This window comes from Danio aesculapii, unplaced genomic scaffold (assembly GCF_903798145.1).
Source record: "Danio aesculapii unplaced genomic scaffold, fDanAes4.1, whole genome shotgun sequence".
NCBI lineage: Eukaryota > Metazoa > Chordata > Actinopteri > Cypriniformes > Danionidae > Danio > Danio aesculapii.
The window spans coordinates 12,501-25,538 of NW_026613668.1; the positions used below are offsets into that span (position 1 = coordinate 12,501).

The following is a 13,038-nucleotide window of genomic DNA, read 5'->3' on the forward strand; positions in this document are numbered from 1 at the left end:
TAGGAAGTGTAGGAAGGGTTGCGCCAGTGATTCGTTCAGCAGTCCGGACTATTCGCTGTAGTCTACGGAGGTAGGTTTTGGCAGCTGAGCCGAACCAGATGGTGATTGAAGTGCAGAGGATGGATTGGATAACAGATGAGTAGAACTGTACGAGCAGCTCCTGTGGCAGGTTTTACTTCCTCAGCTGACAAAGGAAGTACAGTCTCTGCTGGGCTTTCTTCACAATAGAGTCTATATGAATGTCCCACGTCAGATCCTGAAGTGGGACATTCATATCCATATATGTCTCACGTTGCTAAAAACACTATTAAGACACGAAGTTCACAAAAAAAGTGAAAATTGGTTATTTTTGCGTTATTTCAAGCAAATTCGTTCTTCTGGTTTGAAAAGAAATTTTGAAGCTACATCACGGCGATTAGATACTTGCATGAATTCCAGCGTGTAGACTGGACGTCTGTTCCGGCGAGTACAATCAGCACGCTCTATTGTGAATGAGGTGCAACTTCATTAATATGCATGATAGCTTCAAAGACTGTTTTTAACTGTTACGGTGTTCAGACGCCATAGAGACGCCACGTTGTGTTGCCACTGTAGTTAAAACAAGTGGAAGAAGAAGAATTGTTTGGATACATGGGTCGTCAGTGTTGCATTTATAAATGTGCTGCAATAAAGGTTTTGTTTTTAATTCCCGCTATGGGAGCTGGACTCACGTGTGGATTACAGTGGTCTGCTAGCACGCGACAAAAATACATTTATAAGGAACTTTTTTACCGTAGAACTTTTCACATCTGGAAATGGTGAAATCTGGGTTCGCCACTCATCTCCTTTTAAAAAAGACGCGGTTCCAGTTTATGTTGATTGTCCTGTCTCTACAGATTTGCGATCCATGTTCTTCGTTTACATTTATTCAGAGGCAAAGTTAGTTCGTATCGTCAGCAGTACTCTTTCAGTTTTTAAAGACGTACATTAATCAAATTGATTTAGTTACTAGATTAATATCACTACAATATTATGAGCTGAAAGATCTGTTGTAAATGCTGCTCTCTGAATGTAAACATGTAAACAACTTAATCAAACTGTTACCATCGTGTAGGATTTTCGCCGCATTTTGTGACAGGATAGTCTATACACACACTGCTTTCTGACGCTACCTACCGAGTGCATCTAAGTTACAGAGAAATGCAGAGGTTTTTTTTCTCCCATTCGCCATGCAGTATCAAACATTCCATTAAAACTACACTCTTCCAGCAGTTCATCCTCACATCCAGTATCTCGTTTGTCATTGGGGGCATGCATGAAATGTTCCTGAAAGTGAGTGTGCCAAACTGCAGTTAAAGTCGACAAATTAATTATTTGACAAATAATTCGATTACTGATGTCCACGTAAACACAGTCACTGTGTTTCTCCCCTGCGTCTCTAACCGAAAACTCTAATTTTTATGCAAAACATTTCCTCATTCGACACTCCTACCTAAACAGAGCTGGACTCACCCAATTTCCTGACTTTTTTTTTAAATAGACAGGGGAGGTTTCATGGCCTTTTAAGCTTACTTAAGTTTATTTACAAGCTTAATAAAGCTTAATTAAGTTTATTTACAAACTACATAAATAAATAATAAATGTCACTGTTTCATATGTGACATGAAATAAGACAAATGTAATAACTGTGTAATAATACATAACCGATCGTTAACTTCATAACACCTCTGCGTATTGTTAGAGGTCGTGGGTATTCATTTTGTGTTGCTTGTATGTTTGTTTGTTTTTTATTCTTAAAGTGCTGTTAATGTTTCAATATAAAAGTGTACTTTTGTTTGTCTATTCAGATAACCATTTGTGTTTGTTTGTTTGTTTGTTTGTTTGTTTCTGTCTCCAGCTCCTCGCATTCCTATGGACAAGCGCATTTTCAGCACGACTCATTCACCAGGATGTGTCTTTTTAGAAGTGGATGACCGGTGAATCTTTTTGATTAAATAGTCTTTATTTATATTAAAATAATTAAATAAATAAGTAGCTTGAAGTTGATTATTTAACATTTTCTTATCCCTAATAGGTGTTTATAGCCATATCTTTGTTTGTTTGTGGGATTAGCTGTAAGAAAACTCTTTTTTTTTTAATGGCTGCTTGCATTCAGACCACTTTAATAAACCATTTTCAATAGTCTACTGCTTATTGTGGCATGTTTTGTATTGATGCATATTTAGCAGTGATTTCAATTGTTGCAGTTTTTTTTTTGTATAATCACACAAAAATTAATATAATTCATTCAGTTTTATTTTTATTTTTTGCTATAAGACATTTCATACTAATTACCAAATGGTTTGAACTGTCCGCAGTGCGGTGCCTTTGCTCGGCTACCTCCCACAAGACCTGATTGGTACCTCAATCCTGACCTGCCTACATCCAGAAGACCGGCTGCTCATGCTGGCCATGCACCGCAAAAGTACATCCATTTCTACATTTTACAAATGAATGCGCACAACTACATGCTTACAACCAAATATGACAATTTTTTAATTCGATTTGCATATACATGGGAAAAACTGCATTGAGAATTTGCATAAGTTTCAGTGGAAACACATTTACAGAATAAATTTAACAGGTGCACAAAGCCAATTTATACAGCACAGTGGCAATCTACTTTCATTTCTGAACTGGGACACAAATGGACGGCATTAATGGACAAACTAGCACATTGTAAATCATCTGGAATATTGTTTTGGTCTTACTAAAATCGGTGGTTTAGTATTACTATTATTATAACTTCCAGAACTCTCTTGAGAGTTCCCTAACGTCTCCAAAAGCACCACGCGTTCATTGCGTTTCATCTTCTAAGGTGCTTATAATTTATGTAAGAAAAAAATCCCACAACTAACTCCATTACAGAACTTGAACTCGAGCACCCAAAATATGTGATATGGCCTCCTAATATCCATATGAAGAAAAAGTTATCGATATCTTAGATGGCCTTTGAGCGTGAGTATAAATTAGTTTACTGAATGCTCGTCTTTTTTTGTGATCTTGTCAGTTGTGAAGTACGCTGGTCAGCCACCGTTTGAGCATTCGCCCATCCGCTTCCGCTGTCAGAACGGAGATTACGTCACCCTGGATTCCAGCTGGTCCAGCTTCATCAACCCATGGAGCCGCAAGGTGGCGTTTATCATCGGCAGGCACAAAGTTCGCACGTAAGCGCCGACTCATTAATGTTTGTGAATCACAATTTCATGGATAATTATGAGACATAATGAATCTTTAGACTTTTTAATTAGTATTATTAATTTTGCAAACATTCAAACTTTAACAGAAGTGCTTGTATAATGGCTTATAGTTGGTTTATGAACACCGAAGTCTGGTTTAGTGATCAGAATCACATTTGATTGTTGTAGCAATCACACTTACACCAAGTAGTTGACTAGTGCGTTTGTCTTCATTCAAGAGATTCTTCATAAATGCTGATTCATCCAGAAATGAGACATGACGTCTTTATGAGTGAATTATTTAATCGTTTATTCAAACTGAGATTTAAAAAAGTTATGGAAATGATATGGAATAATTTGTGATCTATATTTTATACAAAATTACAATTGCCAGTTTATCCAGAGTCATGTAGCCATAGCACGCATTCAATAGTTCGATTCAATTCAATTCACCTTTATTTGTATAGCGCTTATACAATGTAGATTGTGTCAAAGCAGCTTCACATAGAAGATCATAGTAAATTGGAACAGTGTAGTTCAGTTTTCAGTGTTTAAGTTCAGTTCAGTTTAGCTCAGTTCAGTGTGGTTTAATAATCACTACTGAGAGTCCAAATATTGAAGAGCAAATCCAACGATGCGCAGCTCTATAGATCCCGAACCATGCAAGCCAGTGGCGACAGCGGAGATGACAATAGTTGACAAAAAGCAACCATTAAAACAGTGTTTGTTGCTGAAAAATTGATTCAAGAGATTCTTCATGAATGTTGATTCATCCAGTAATAAAGCTTGAAGTCTATGAGTGATTGAACCATTATTTCAAACTGGAATTTAAAAAAAATGCCAAGAAAAAATGCTGAAATTAAATAATATTTAAAAAAAATTGTGATCTGTATTTTAATCAAAAAAATCATCTATATTTTAAACAAATTTATGATTCCTGATTTATTAAGAATCGTGTAGTAATAGCACGCATTCACATTTCACAGAAACACTGTTAACATGAGTCTTCTCTTCAGTGGACCTCTGAATGAGGATGTTTTCGCTGCACGGAGTAAAGCCGATCGACCAGTCATGTGTGAAGATGTCAAAGAGCTGCAAGCCATGATCTACAAGCTCTTCCTGCAGGTGAGGGATTGCTTCATCACTAAACACACAGACAAGAGTTTTTTTTTCCCCATAATCTCATTTTTGAGTGGGATGCTAATGGTCTAATCCGATTCAATTACCTATGCTAAGCTAAGCTAAAAATTTTTCTCCGCCAGACCCGGAGATCGGCTGAATGGATTGGTAAATGGTAAACTCAACTTTTTAAATCTAGGGCAGTTGTAAAATTAGCCTATTTTTTTTTTATTATTATTATTATTTTTAGATAATTTTCAGTGTTTCTTTAAACTTGAGATTATTACAGCAATCTTCAGTAGTTAAATAACAGCCAAAAGAAAACTAAAACTAAACATTTAATAAAAGAAATCTAAACAAAAATAAAAAAGAGAGCACAAACACACTGAAAATAAATAGAATTCAAATGAAAACTGAAGATATAATAATAAAAGCCAATTCAAAAACGAATAAACACAATAGTATAAATGGCACCATAGTATATCTTCTAATCCTGTTTGAGCAGCTGGTTTGTGTTTTGATCATCTGTATCTCTTTCTCTCTCAGCCTGTTCATAATAATGGATCCAGTGGTTATGGCAGTCTGGGCAGTAACGGCTCTCACGAGCACTACATCAGCGTGGCTTCGTCCAGCGACAGTAATGGAAACCTCTGGGAGGATTCGCACAGAGAACCAGTATGTGAATGAAATGCAATGAAAAACTCCTGAATGTTGTTCACTGGAGCTCATGATGGATCATCTGTCTTCTAGATGACACTGCAGCAGTTTTGTTCTGACGTTAATAAAGTGAAGAACTGGGGCCAGCAAGCATATTTGGATTCGCGGAAGAAACTCACACCTTTAGGACCAGCAACCGCAGGTCTGTTTTTACATCTGGTTTAGTCTGAGCATCAGTTAGTTAACTTTAACTTAACTTTTAGTTATACTTTCACCTTTACTTTCACTTTAAAATGTATTTTCACTTTCACCGTTACTTTCGTGTTTCCTTTAACTTTCTAATTTTGACTGTAATGTAATAATGTGCACCTTTTGTAATGCTACTTTGCATTAATTTTGCAATATTGCAGCTTAAAAGGGGATACATTTTTCGAGCCAATCATTTAAAGGGTCATGAAACCCCCCTCTTTCAGTTCAAATTTACCTCAGAATCTTTCAAAAAATGCATCATAATGGGCGTGGAGCTCTGCCAGCAGAGGCAGGGATGGGCGTGGCCAGCAGAGCAGGGGAGAAGGATGGGAGTGAACAACTCTTGTCAGTTGGCTCACAAAATAAGACACAAACCGTGAGGAGACCCATGATTTTATAGTTAACATGCAAAGAAAAACAGTAATTAAATGCCCTGCTACATTTGTTATTCGTAATTTCATATACACACAACAACAATTTATATCATTATAAAGATAAACAGTATATAAACTCTATAAACACTATATCTCCCTCTATCCCTAGCTCTGAATGCAGACTCAGTGCTGCAGGGTCTCTTGCCCTGCCTATTTCAACCATTAACCCTGCTGGTAATCTGGAGGATTTAGGCGAAAACAGCGACGTGTCTAAATGGTAACAAACTCAACTGATAAAAGACAAAGTCCGCCATTCTCCAATTCTGGTACAGCTCTCCTGACAGAAATGCTTGCTGCACACATATAGCTTTACTGTATCGGCCCTGATGGATCGCAGGGAAAAACATGCAACAAACCCAGTGGATCATGACAACAAACACATACGACCCTTCATGAACGGCTAAATACTGTGTGCTGTGGGTCCGTGGACACGGTCTCACCCAGTTATCAACATAGGGTCTCACAGCTTGGCACTGGCAGGTCTGTCTTGCCTTCAGAAAGCACGCGCAGTCGTGAATAATTAAGTAGCAGCCTCTTCTCACAGGATAAGAAAACTCCGCTATGAATAATAATGAGAAACCGACGCATCATCACTACACTAGCATGTTATGCGCTACGTCACCGATTTTGATCCTGCCCCAAAAATCATTTTAAACACAGAAGATTAAATTAGCTGACAAAAGCTCAAAGGGATCCAGTTTTCCCCACAATTAAAGCTGCAGGTGCTAACGTTGTCTTAAGTGATGCTCAACACAATCTGTTAACATCTCAAAAAAAGTACTCGAGGGTTTCTTGAACCTTTAACTTTTTTATACAATATAGAAAGGAACAAAACAATGTAAAAATTAAATAAGCAAAGTAAATTATAACAATATTAATAAAACAATCATGTAAACAGTTGTATCGTTTGGGGAAGGTTGAATATACACCTAATAGTCAAACTTTATATTTAATAATATTAAATCTTTATTCTTAGTCTGAAGAGGGGACTGTAAGAGAAAGCTTACTGGTTACTCAATTAGAAAATGCTTACCTTGCAGATTAAAACCAAGTAGCAATTATTTTATGCTTCTGTAGAATCTGAATAGAGTGACCTTACATATTCAGTCCATTTGGACCAGATATTTCTGAATGCATTCATTTAAAGGGAAAGGGGAAAAGTCGTTTTTCCATAACATAAATGTAAACAATTTGCAACCACTCTTGGATTATTGGGGTTTCAGAAAGCAGCCAATGCCTTGTACTCGCTTTTTTTTTGGCCACAGTTATCAATATGTCAAATGTAAAGCTACTTTGAAACAATATTTATTGTGAAATGCACTATTCAAATTAACTTAATTAATTGAATTTTAGATGAGACACTGCATGCGAAAACATAGTTTTAATGCACCTGTCAATTTAGAGATTTTCATAAAGTATTCTACTAGAAGGAAAGCACCCAACCTACGTATACAGTTGAAGTCAGAATTATCAGCCCCCCTCAGTTATTAGCGCCATATTTAAATTTTTTTTCCTCAATTTCTGTTTAACGGAGAGAAGATTTTTCTTCAGCACATTTCTAAACATAATAGTTTTAATAACTCATTTCTAATAACTGATTTATTTGATCTTTGCCATGATGACAGTAAATAATATTTGACTAGATATTTTTCAAGACACTTCTATACAGCTTAAAGTGACATTTAAAGGCTTAACTAGGTTAATTAGGTTAACTAGGCTGGTTAGGGTAATTAGGCAAGTTAATGTATAACAATGGTTTGTTCTGGAGAATATAGAAAAAATATATATAGCTAAAAGGGGCTAATAATTTTGACCTTAAACGGTGTTTGAAAAATTAATAACTTATTTTATTCTAGCCAAAATAAAACACATAAAACTTTCTCTAGAAGACAAAATATTATCAGACATACTGTGAAAATTTCCTTGCTCTGTTAAACATCATTTGGGAAATATAAAAAAGAAAAAAAAATTAAAAAGGGGGCGAATAATTTTGACTTTAACTGTATATAAGTGTTTCTTTTGTTGCACTTTATCAATTAGTGTTGATAGACTTGATAAAGTACTTGTGTTTAAGGGCTGCTTTCTCAAAAAAAGTGTTTTTGTCTTTAATGAGCAATAAATCTCCTTTTTTAGATGCAATTACATTCACGAGTTTTTAGTTTGTTAATATCTGTATTGTGACAGGTTTTTTTTCCCTCTATGTAGGCGTGTTCATACATAATTAACCTGAATATTTACTACATTTTATTTAGCAGAGTCATTTTATTTTTGTTTATTGACTGGTTGCTGTATTTTCCACTTTAAGGAGTCATTCCCAATATTGTGTTCACGTGCTCAACAGAAATGACAGTGATTGGCCGTGAAGGTCAACAGTTCACCGAACTCACCGCTTTTTAACCACAGAGTGTAACCACAGATACAGGGAAAACTTTAAAGCCGCGAAAATCAGTCGATTCATCAGCATATCGCTTGTAGGTCAGCTCATAAACAGACCAGCTGATCTTTGTGGCTTTAAAACGCTCCAGTGTGCCTGTATCTGTGGTTACACTCAGTAAACAGCAGTGAGTTTGGTGAACTGATGACCTTGACGGCCAATCACAGTCATTTCTGTTGAGCACATGAACACAATGATAATCAGCAGTGTTTAAGAACGTGCTCAAATGTTAGCAGGAAATGAACTTTTTTAAAATTTCAGTATCGAATTCCAGTATCATGGCTATTGTGTAAAATGAAAAAAAGAGAAAATGATCTTTGTGCTAGAAATGTATGTAAATTACAGTATATTCAAGTATATAATGCCTTGTTTGCATATTTAAATATACAAGTTTAGAAAATTTGTACTACAAAGTATTTTTCAATTCGCTTTGTTATTGATCAATTGGGGAAGTTTAACTTCTTTTTTTTCGATTCATCTGCATTGGATTGCCCTTATGGATATAAAGCCGATCCTGGTGAGTTTCTAATTATGCATTAGTGTTTAATTTGTAGTCTTGTACTTCAGTTGCAGGAGCAGGTGTTCATCCGAGCTCCTGTCAGGATTTGGGGATCCGGGATCACCTGAAACAGTCTCTGCAAAAGGCCCGGAAACAACCACACATTCCTTCCTACCAGCAGATCAACTGTGTGGACAGCATCATCAGGTCAGACACACACAGAATATCCAACAATACATATCACTACAGTGGTATTTAATATGTAAACATTTTAAATGTCCAGGAAAAAATGATAAGTTCAGATGCAAAAACCTCCAAATGCCGTCTGAAATTTTCTTCTAAAATGAGCATTTTTACCAGGCTCCTGTGTGTAGGTTCGGTAATTTTCACTTTTATGCCAAAAATAAGTTCTTTTTATGGTCTTTATAGAGAAATAACTCACCATTAAATTTAGAAGGCTGAGAAAAATGCTCATTTTCCATATCAATTTCAGGCAGCATTTAAGAAGGTTTTTGCATCTTAACACTTCAAATGTAAATAATAATTCATTTAACAGAATTTAATTGATAATTAATTTAATTTGAATTATTTAATTTTTATTTAACTTTTATATTCTTTTATTGAACTTTTTATTTATTTGGTTATTAGTTAACTGTTTTTTTATTTTTATTTTTAAATCAATTCTTATATTTTAAAAAATATATACTGTAAAAAAATTATATGAACAAGTCATAAAAAACAAATGTTTTTTTTATGTTTCTTTAACTCCTTAATTGTAAGTCGATTTGGACAAAAGCATCTGCCAAATTACTAAATGTAAATGTAACTTAATATCAATAAGTTAATCAGGCTTTAACTAATGATTATGAAGATATGCAATTATAGATAGTTTAACTTAATATTTTAGTCTGTTTGATTGGTGTAAATTGAGATGACTAGAAAAGTTCATTTAATTCAATGAAAAAAGTTTCAGTATTCAGTTACAGTGTAATATTTAGTGTAATTATAATATTTCAGAAGTACTCTCATAGAATCTTTACATATTATATATTAAAAAAATGAATTATAATCAAGCAGATTCATTTTGTGAAGTTTCACAAACTAATTTCGAGAGGAGCACGTGATATGATTGACTGCAGCTGGCCACTCATCTACATTCACTAGTTAGCCAATCAGATTAACCCCAACTCACTATAAGTAGCCTAGCTAGAACTACTCTCTTATCTTCATTTTCCGAAGAAACCCCCCATCCACCCCTTCTCCTCCTTTCTACCCTTACCACGGGGAGTTCTCGAGAACCACCTGATTTTGTACTCCCCTCGTATGCTCTATGGACCAGGCGGGAGCCCTGGGCTCACCTATCTCCGAGCTCAGGGTTCTCTCCCAGGACAGCATGCCAAACCTGCTAACAGTTGTCAAACAATATCTAAGTATGAACTCTTGAAATAATATAACAAAGGTAAGAAACAATTTCTTAGGCTGTTCATAGAACTTCCATGTCATATCAGTGACTCAAATATTAAGCAATTTTTATTTATTTATTAAATTTATTTATTTTTATTTATTTTCTCAGCTGAGAAATTAAAATGGTCGTGCCCAACTGAGTCTGGTTTCTCTCAAGGTTTTTTTTCTTCACTTTCGCCAATTAGTGAAGTTTTTTTTCCCTCTCCGCTGTCGCCACTGGCATGGTTCGGGATCTATAGAGCTGCGCATCGTTGGTTTTGCTCTTCAGTGTTTGGAATGTCAGTAGTGATTATTAAACCACACTGAACTGAGCTAAACTGAACTGAACTTAAACACTACAAACTGAACTACACTGTTCCTATTTACTATAGCTTTTATGTGAAGCTGCTTTGACACAATCTACATTGTATAAGCGCTATACAAATAAAGGGGAATTTGGTCCGCTGGGTCTTAAAATGTCTTGAAGTATTGTATTGTAGGTCTTCAATGAAACGTAAAGTCTTAAATTTGATGAATCTTGCAGAAACCCTGTAGAATTTGTTGTTTAATATCTGATTTCACCCTTTTTTCTCTAGATATCTTGAAAGCTGTGCAACATCGGCTCTTAAAAGAAAGTGTGAATCTCTGTCCATCACTACTTCTTCCTCGTCCTCCACGTCAGAAGAAGACAAACCTGCAGCGGCTGCACATGGAAACACTGACGGTACGAGCCCTTCTACTTTTAACATACACAACATTGAGATCGTGGGTGCTTCAAAATACTGTAAATAAAATGAATTATTATTCAAACTTTTGCAGTGCTTTTTCAGAATATTCGCATTGTGTTTGCAGTGGTGTTCATAACAGCACCAAATGTATGGAGACTTGACTTTTTAATTAGCTTGATTTTTCATTTTTTCTCATGTTAATCTGGCGTACTACATGCTGAAATGTTAATTGGCAATTGACTATTTATATAATTCTGAGATTACCACCAAAAAAGTACAAAGCGCTTTGAGTGTCCAGAAAAACGCTGTAAAAATGTAAGGAATCATTGTTATTATTATTATAATAATTATTATTATAATTATTATAATGCTTTTGTGGGGGCGACACAGTGGCTCACTGGTTAGCACCGTGACCTTACAACAAGAAGGTCGCTGGTTTGAGTCCCGGCTGGGTCAGTTGGCATTTCTGTGGAAAGTTTTCAGGTTCTCCTCGTGTTGGTGTGAGTTTCCTCAGGGTGCTCAGGTTTTTCCCCACAGTTCAAACACATGCGCTATAGGTGAATTGAATAAACTAAATTGACCGAAGTGTATGGGTGTTTCTCAGTACTGGGTTGCAGCTGGAAGAACATCCACTATGTAAAACATATGCTGGATAAGTTAACGGTTCATTCAGCTGTGGCAACCCCTGATGTATAAAGAGACTAAGCCAAAGGAGAATGAGTGAATGAATGAATGAATGAATGATGCTATTGTGCATTAACACTGCGATAAAACTCCAATAGTTAACATTAGTTAATTTAACTAAACTACAAAAGCTTTTAGTTATTTCTTAGTTATTGCCCTATAATGCTTTAAAATTATAGTGGTAATCCAATTATAAGTTGTTATCATTTTATCAAATGGAGGTAATAACTAATAAAATACTACTGTTGTTTTTAAGCTAATATTAACATAGCAACTGTAACAAATCTGGCCTTTTCTCACTGCTGATTTTAATGTGTTTACTAATGAGACTTTACTGTAAACTGTTGCCTATTGTACTTAACCATCCTTTTGCAATTTAATTTGGTCGAAATGTTTGTTTAGTCTGAACATGTATATACAAAAAGCAATACTCTATATTTTTGTTATTGTAGCTGTTAAAGTCGTTATAGCTTTTTTGCAGCTTAGCCCTTGTGAACTTTTCAAATTTACTACCCTTTTGTTATGTTTGTGGCCATTTTTGCCCCATTGACATCCAATATAAGGACATTTTTTGCAAGGCCATGACAACATATAATTATGCTTTCTTGATTGTTGGTGGTTTTCCCTGTTGGGAAGAGGTACAATTTGTAATTTTTACTGTTGATCATCAGTTGGCACCATTAACCCATTAGATCTGTTTAAACAGTAGTTCTGGAGTAAAACAGTAAATTATAGTGTGCTTGCATAAATACACTAACTATGTTTACTATGTTCTATAGCACAATTAGCTCAGTTTATGAATATTACTGATCAATAATAACAAGTTATTATTAATTATGAATATTCAGAATTTACTTATGGTTAATTTAACTAATAAATATAACAATGACTTTGCCCGATTGTCTGAGCAGACTCTGTAATTCTTTATTTATTTAGAAAGGGAAATATAACTACTTCTTGTGAAGTAGATGAGTAGTTTAGAAGTTTTTGTAAACTTAATCAGCTTGTAGCAAGGGTCTAGCGTTAAAGGGACTTTTTCTGTGAGGCAAAACAAAGACAATGCAACGTGGTTTTAGGGTGATTTATTGACTAATCTAATAATAACAAACAAACGTACAAACAAAACAAAAAAAATGTAGAAATGAAAGCAAGGAAATAAAGAGTTTAGATAAAAGAATGGCAAATCTCGCTCAGTTCCACACAACTATTAAGAACCACCAAGACTATAAAAACACCTTTTTGATGAAGGTGTACAGCCTGAACGCACGACTAAATACCTGGATTTAGTGGGTCTGTCTCTCTCGTTGTGCGAGTTTCTCTGATGCGTGGAATATGGAGTCTTTACAGAAGTCCTTTCTTGATGCGTGGAGCTTGCAATGCAGATTGTAGTATACGTGAGACGCAAACATAAAACAGTTTATTTTGCCGGAAAATAAGAAAGGTGGACTCAGTCAGAAACAGCGGTCTGCCCTGTCAGGGGAACTTCTGCGGAGACCTTCTACCGAGACCTTTCTGCCCTGATTTTGGGGAGTAGATGCGTTTTAATTATGGGTCAAGTCACACCCATTCTCTACTGACTGACCAATGGTTTCAT

At 35.4% G+C, this 13,038-nt stretch overlaps 1 protein-coding gene across 1 annotated transcript in view; it reads left to right on the plus strand.

Moving 5' to 3' along the window:
* Positions 1–13,038, plus strand: part of LOC130220164 (period circadian protein homolog 3-like) — a 46,827-nt gene that overhangs the window by 9,262 nt on the left and 24,527 nt on the right. The window contains exons 4-11 of the mRNA XM_056452546.1: positions 1,877–1,955; positions 2,337–2,443; positions 3,029–3,185; positions 4,214–4,322; positions 4,863–4,991; positions 5,067–5,175; positions 8,658–8,796; positions 10,629–10,756. Of these exons, the coding sequence (XP_056308521.1) occupies positions 1,877–1,955; positions 2,337–2,443; positions 3,029–3,185; positions 4,214–4,322; positions 4,863–4,991; positions 5,067–5,175; positions 8,658–8,796; positions 10,629–10,756 (957 nt within the window). The remainder of the gene's footprint in view (positions 1–1,876; positions 1,956–2,336; positions 2,444–3,028; positions 3,186–4,213; positions 4,323–4,862; positions 4,992–5,066; positions 5,176–8,657; positions 8,797–10,628; positions 10,757–13,038) is intronic.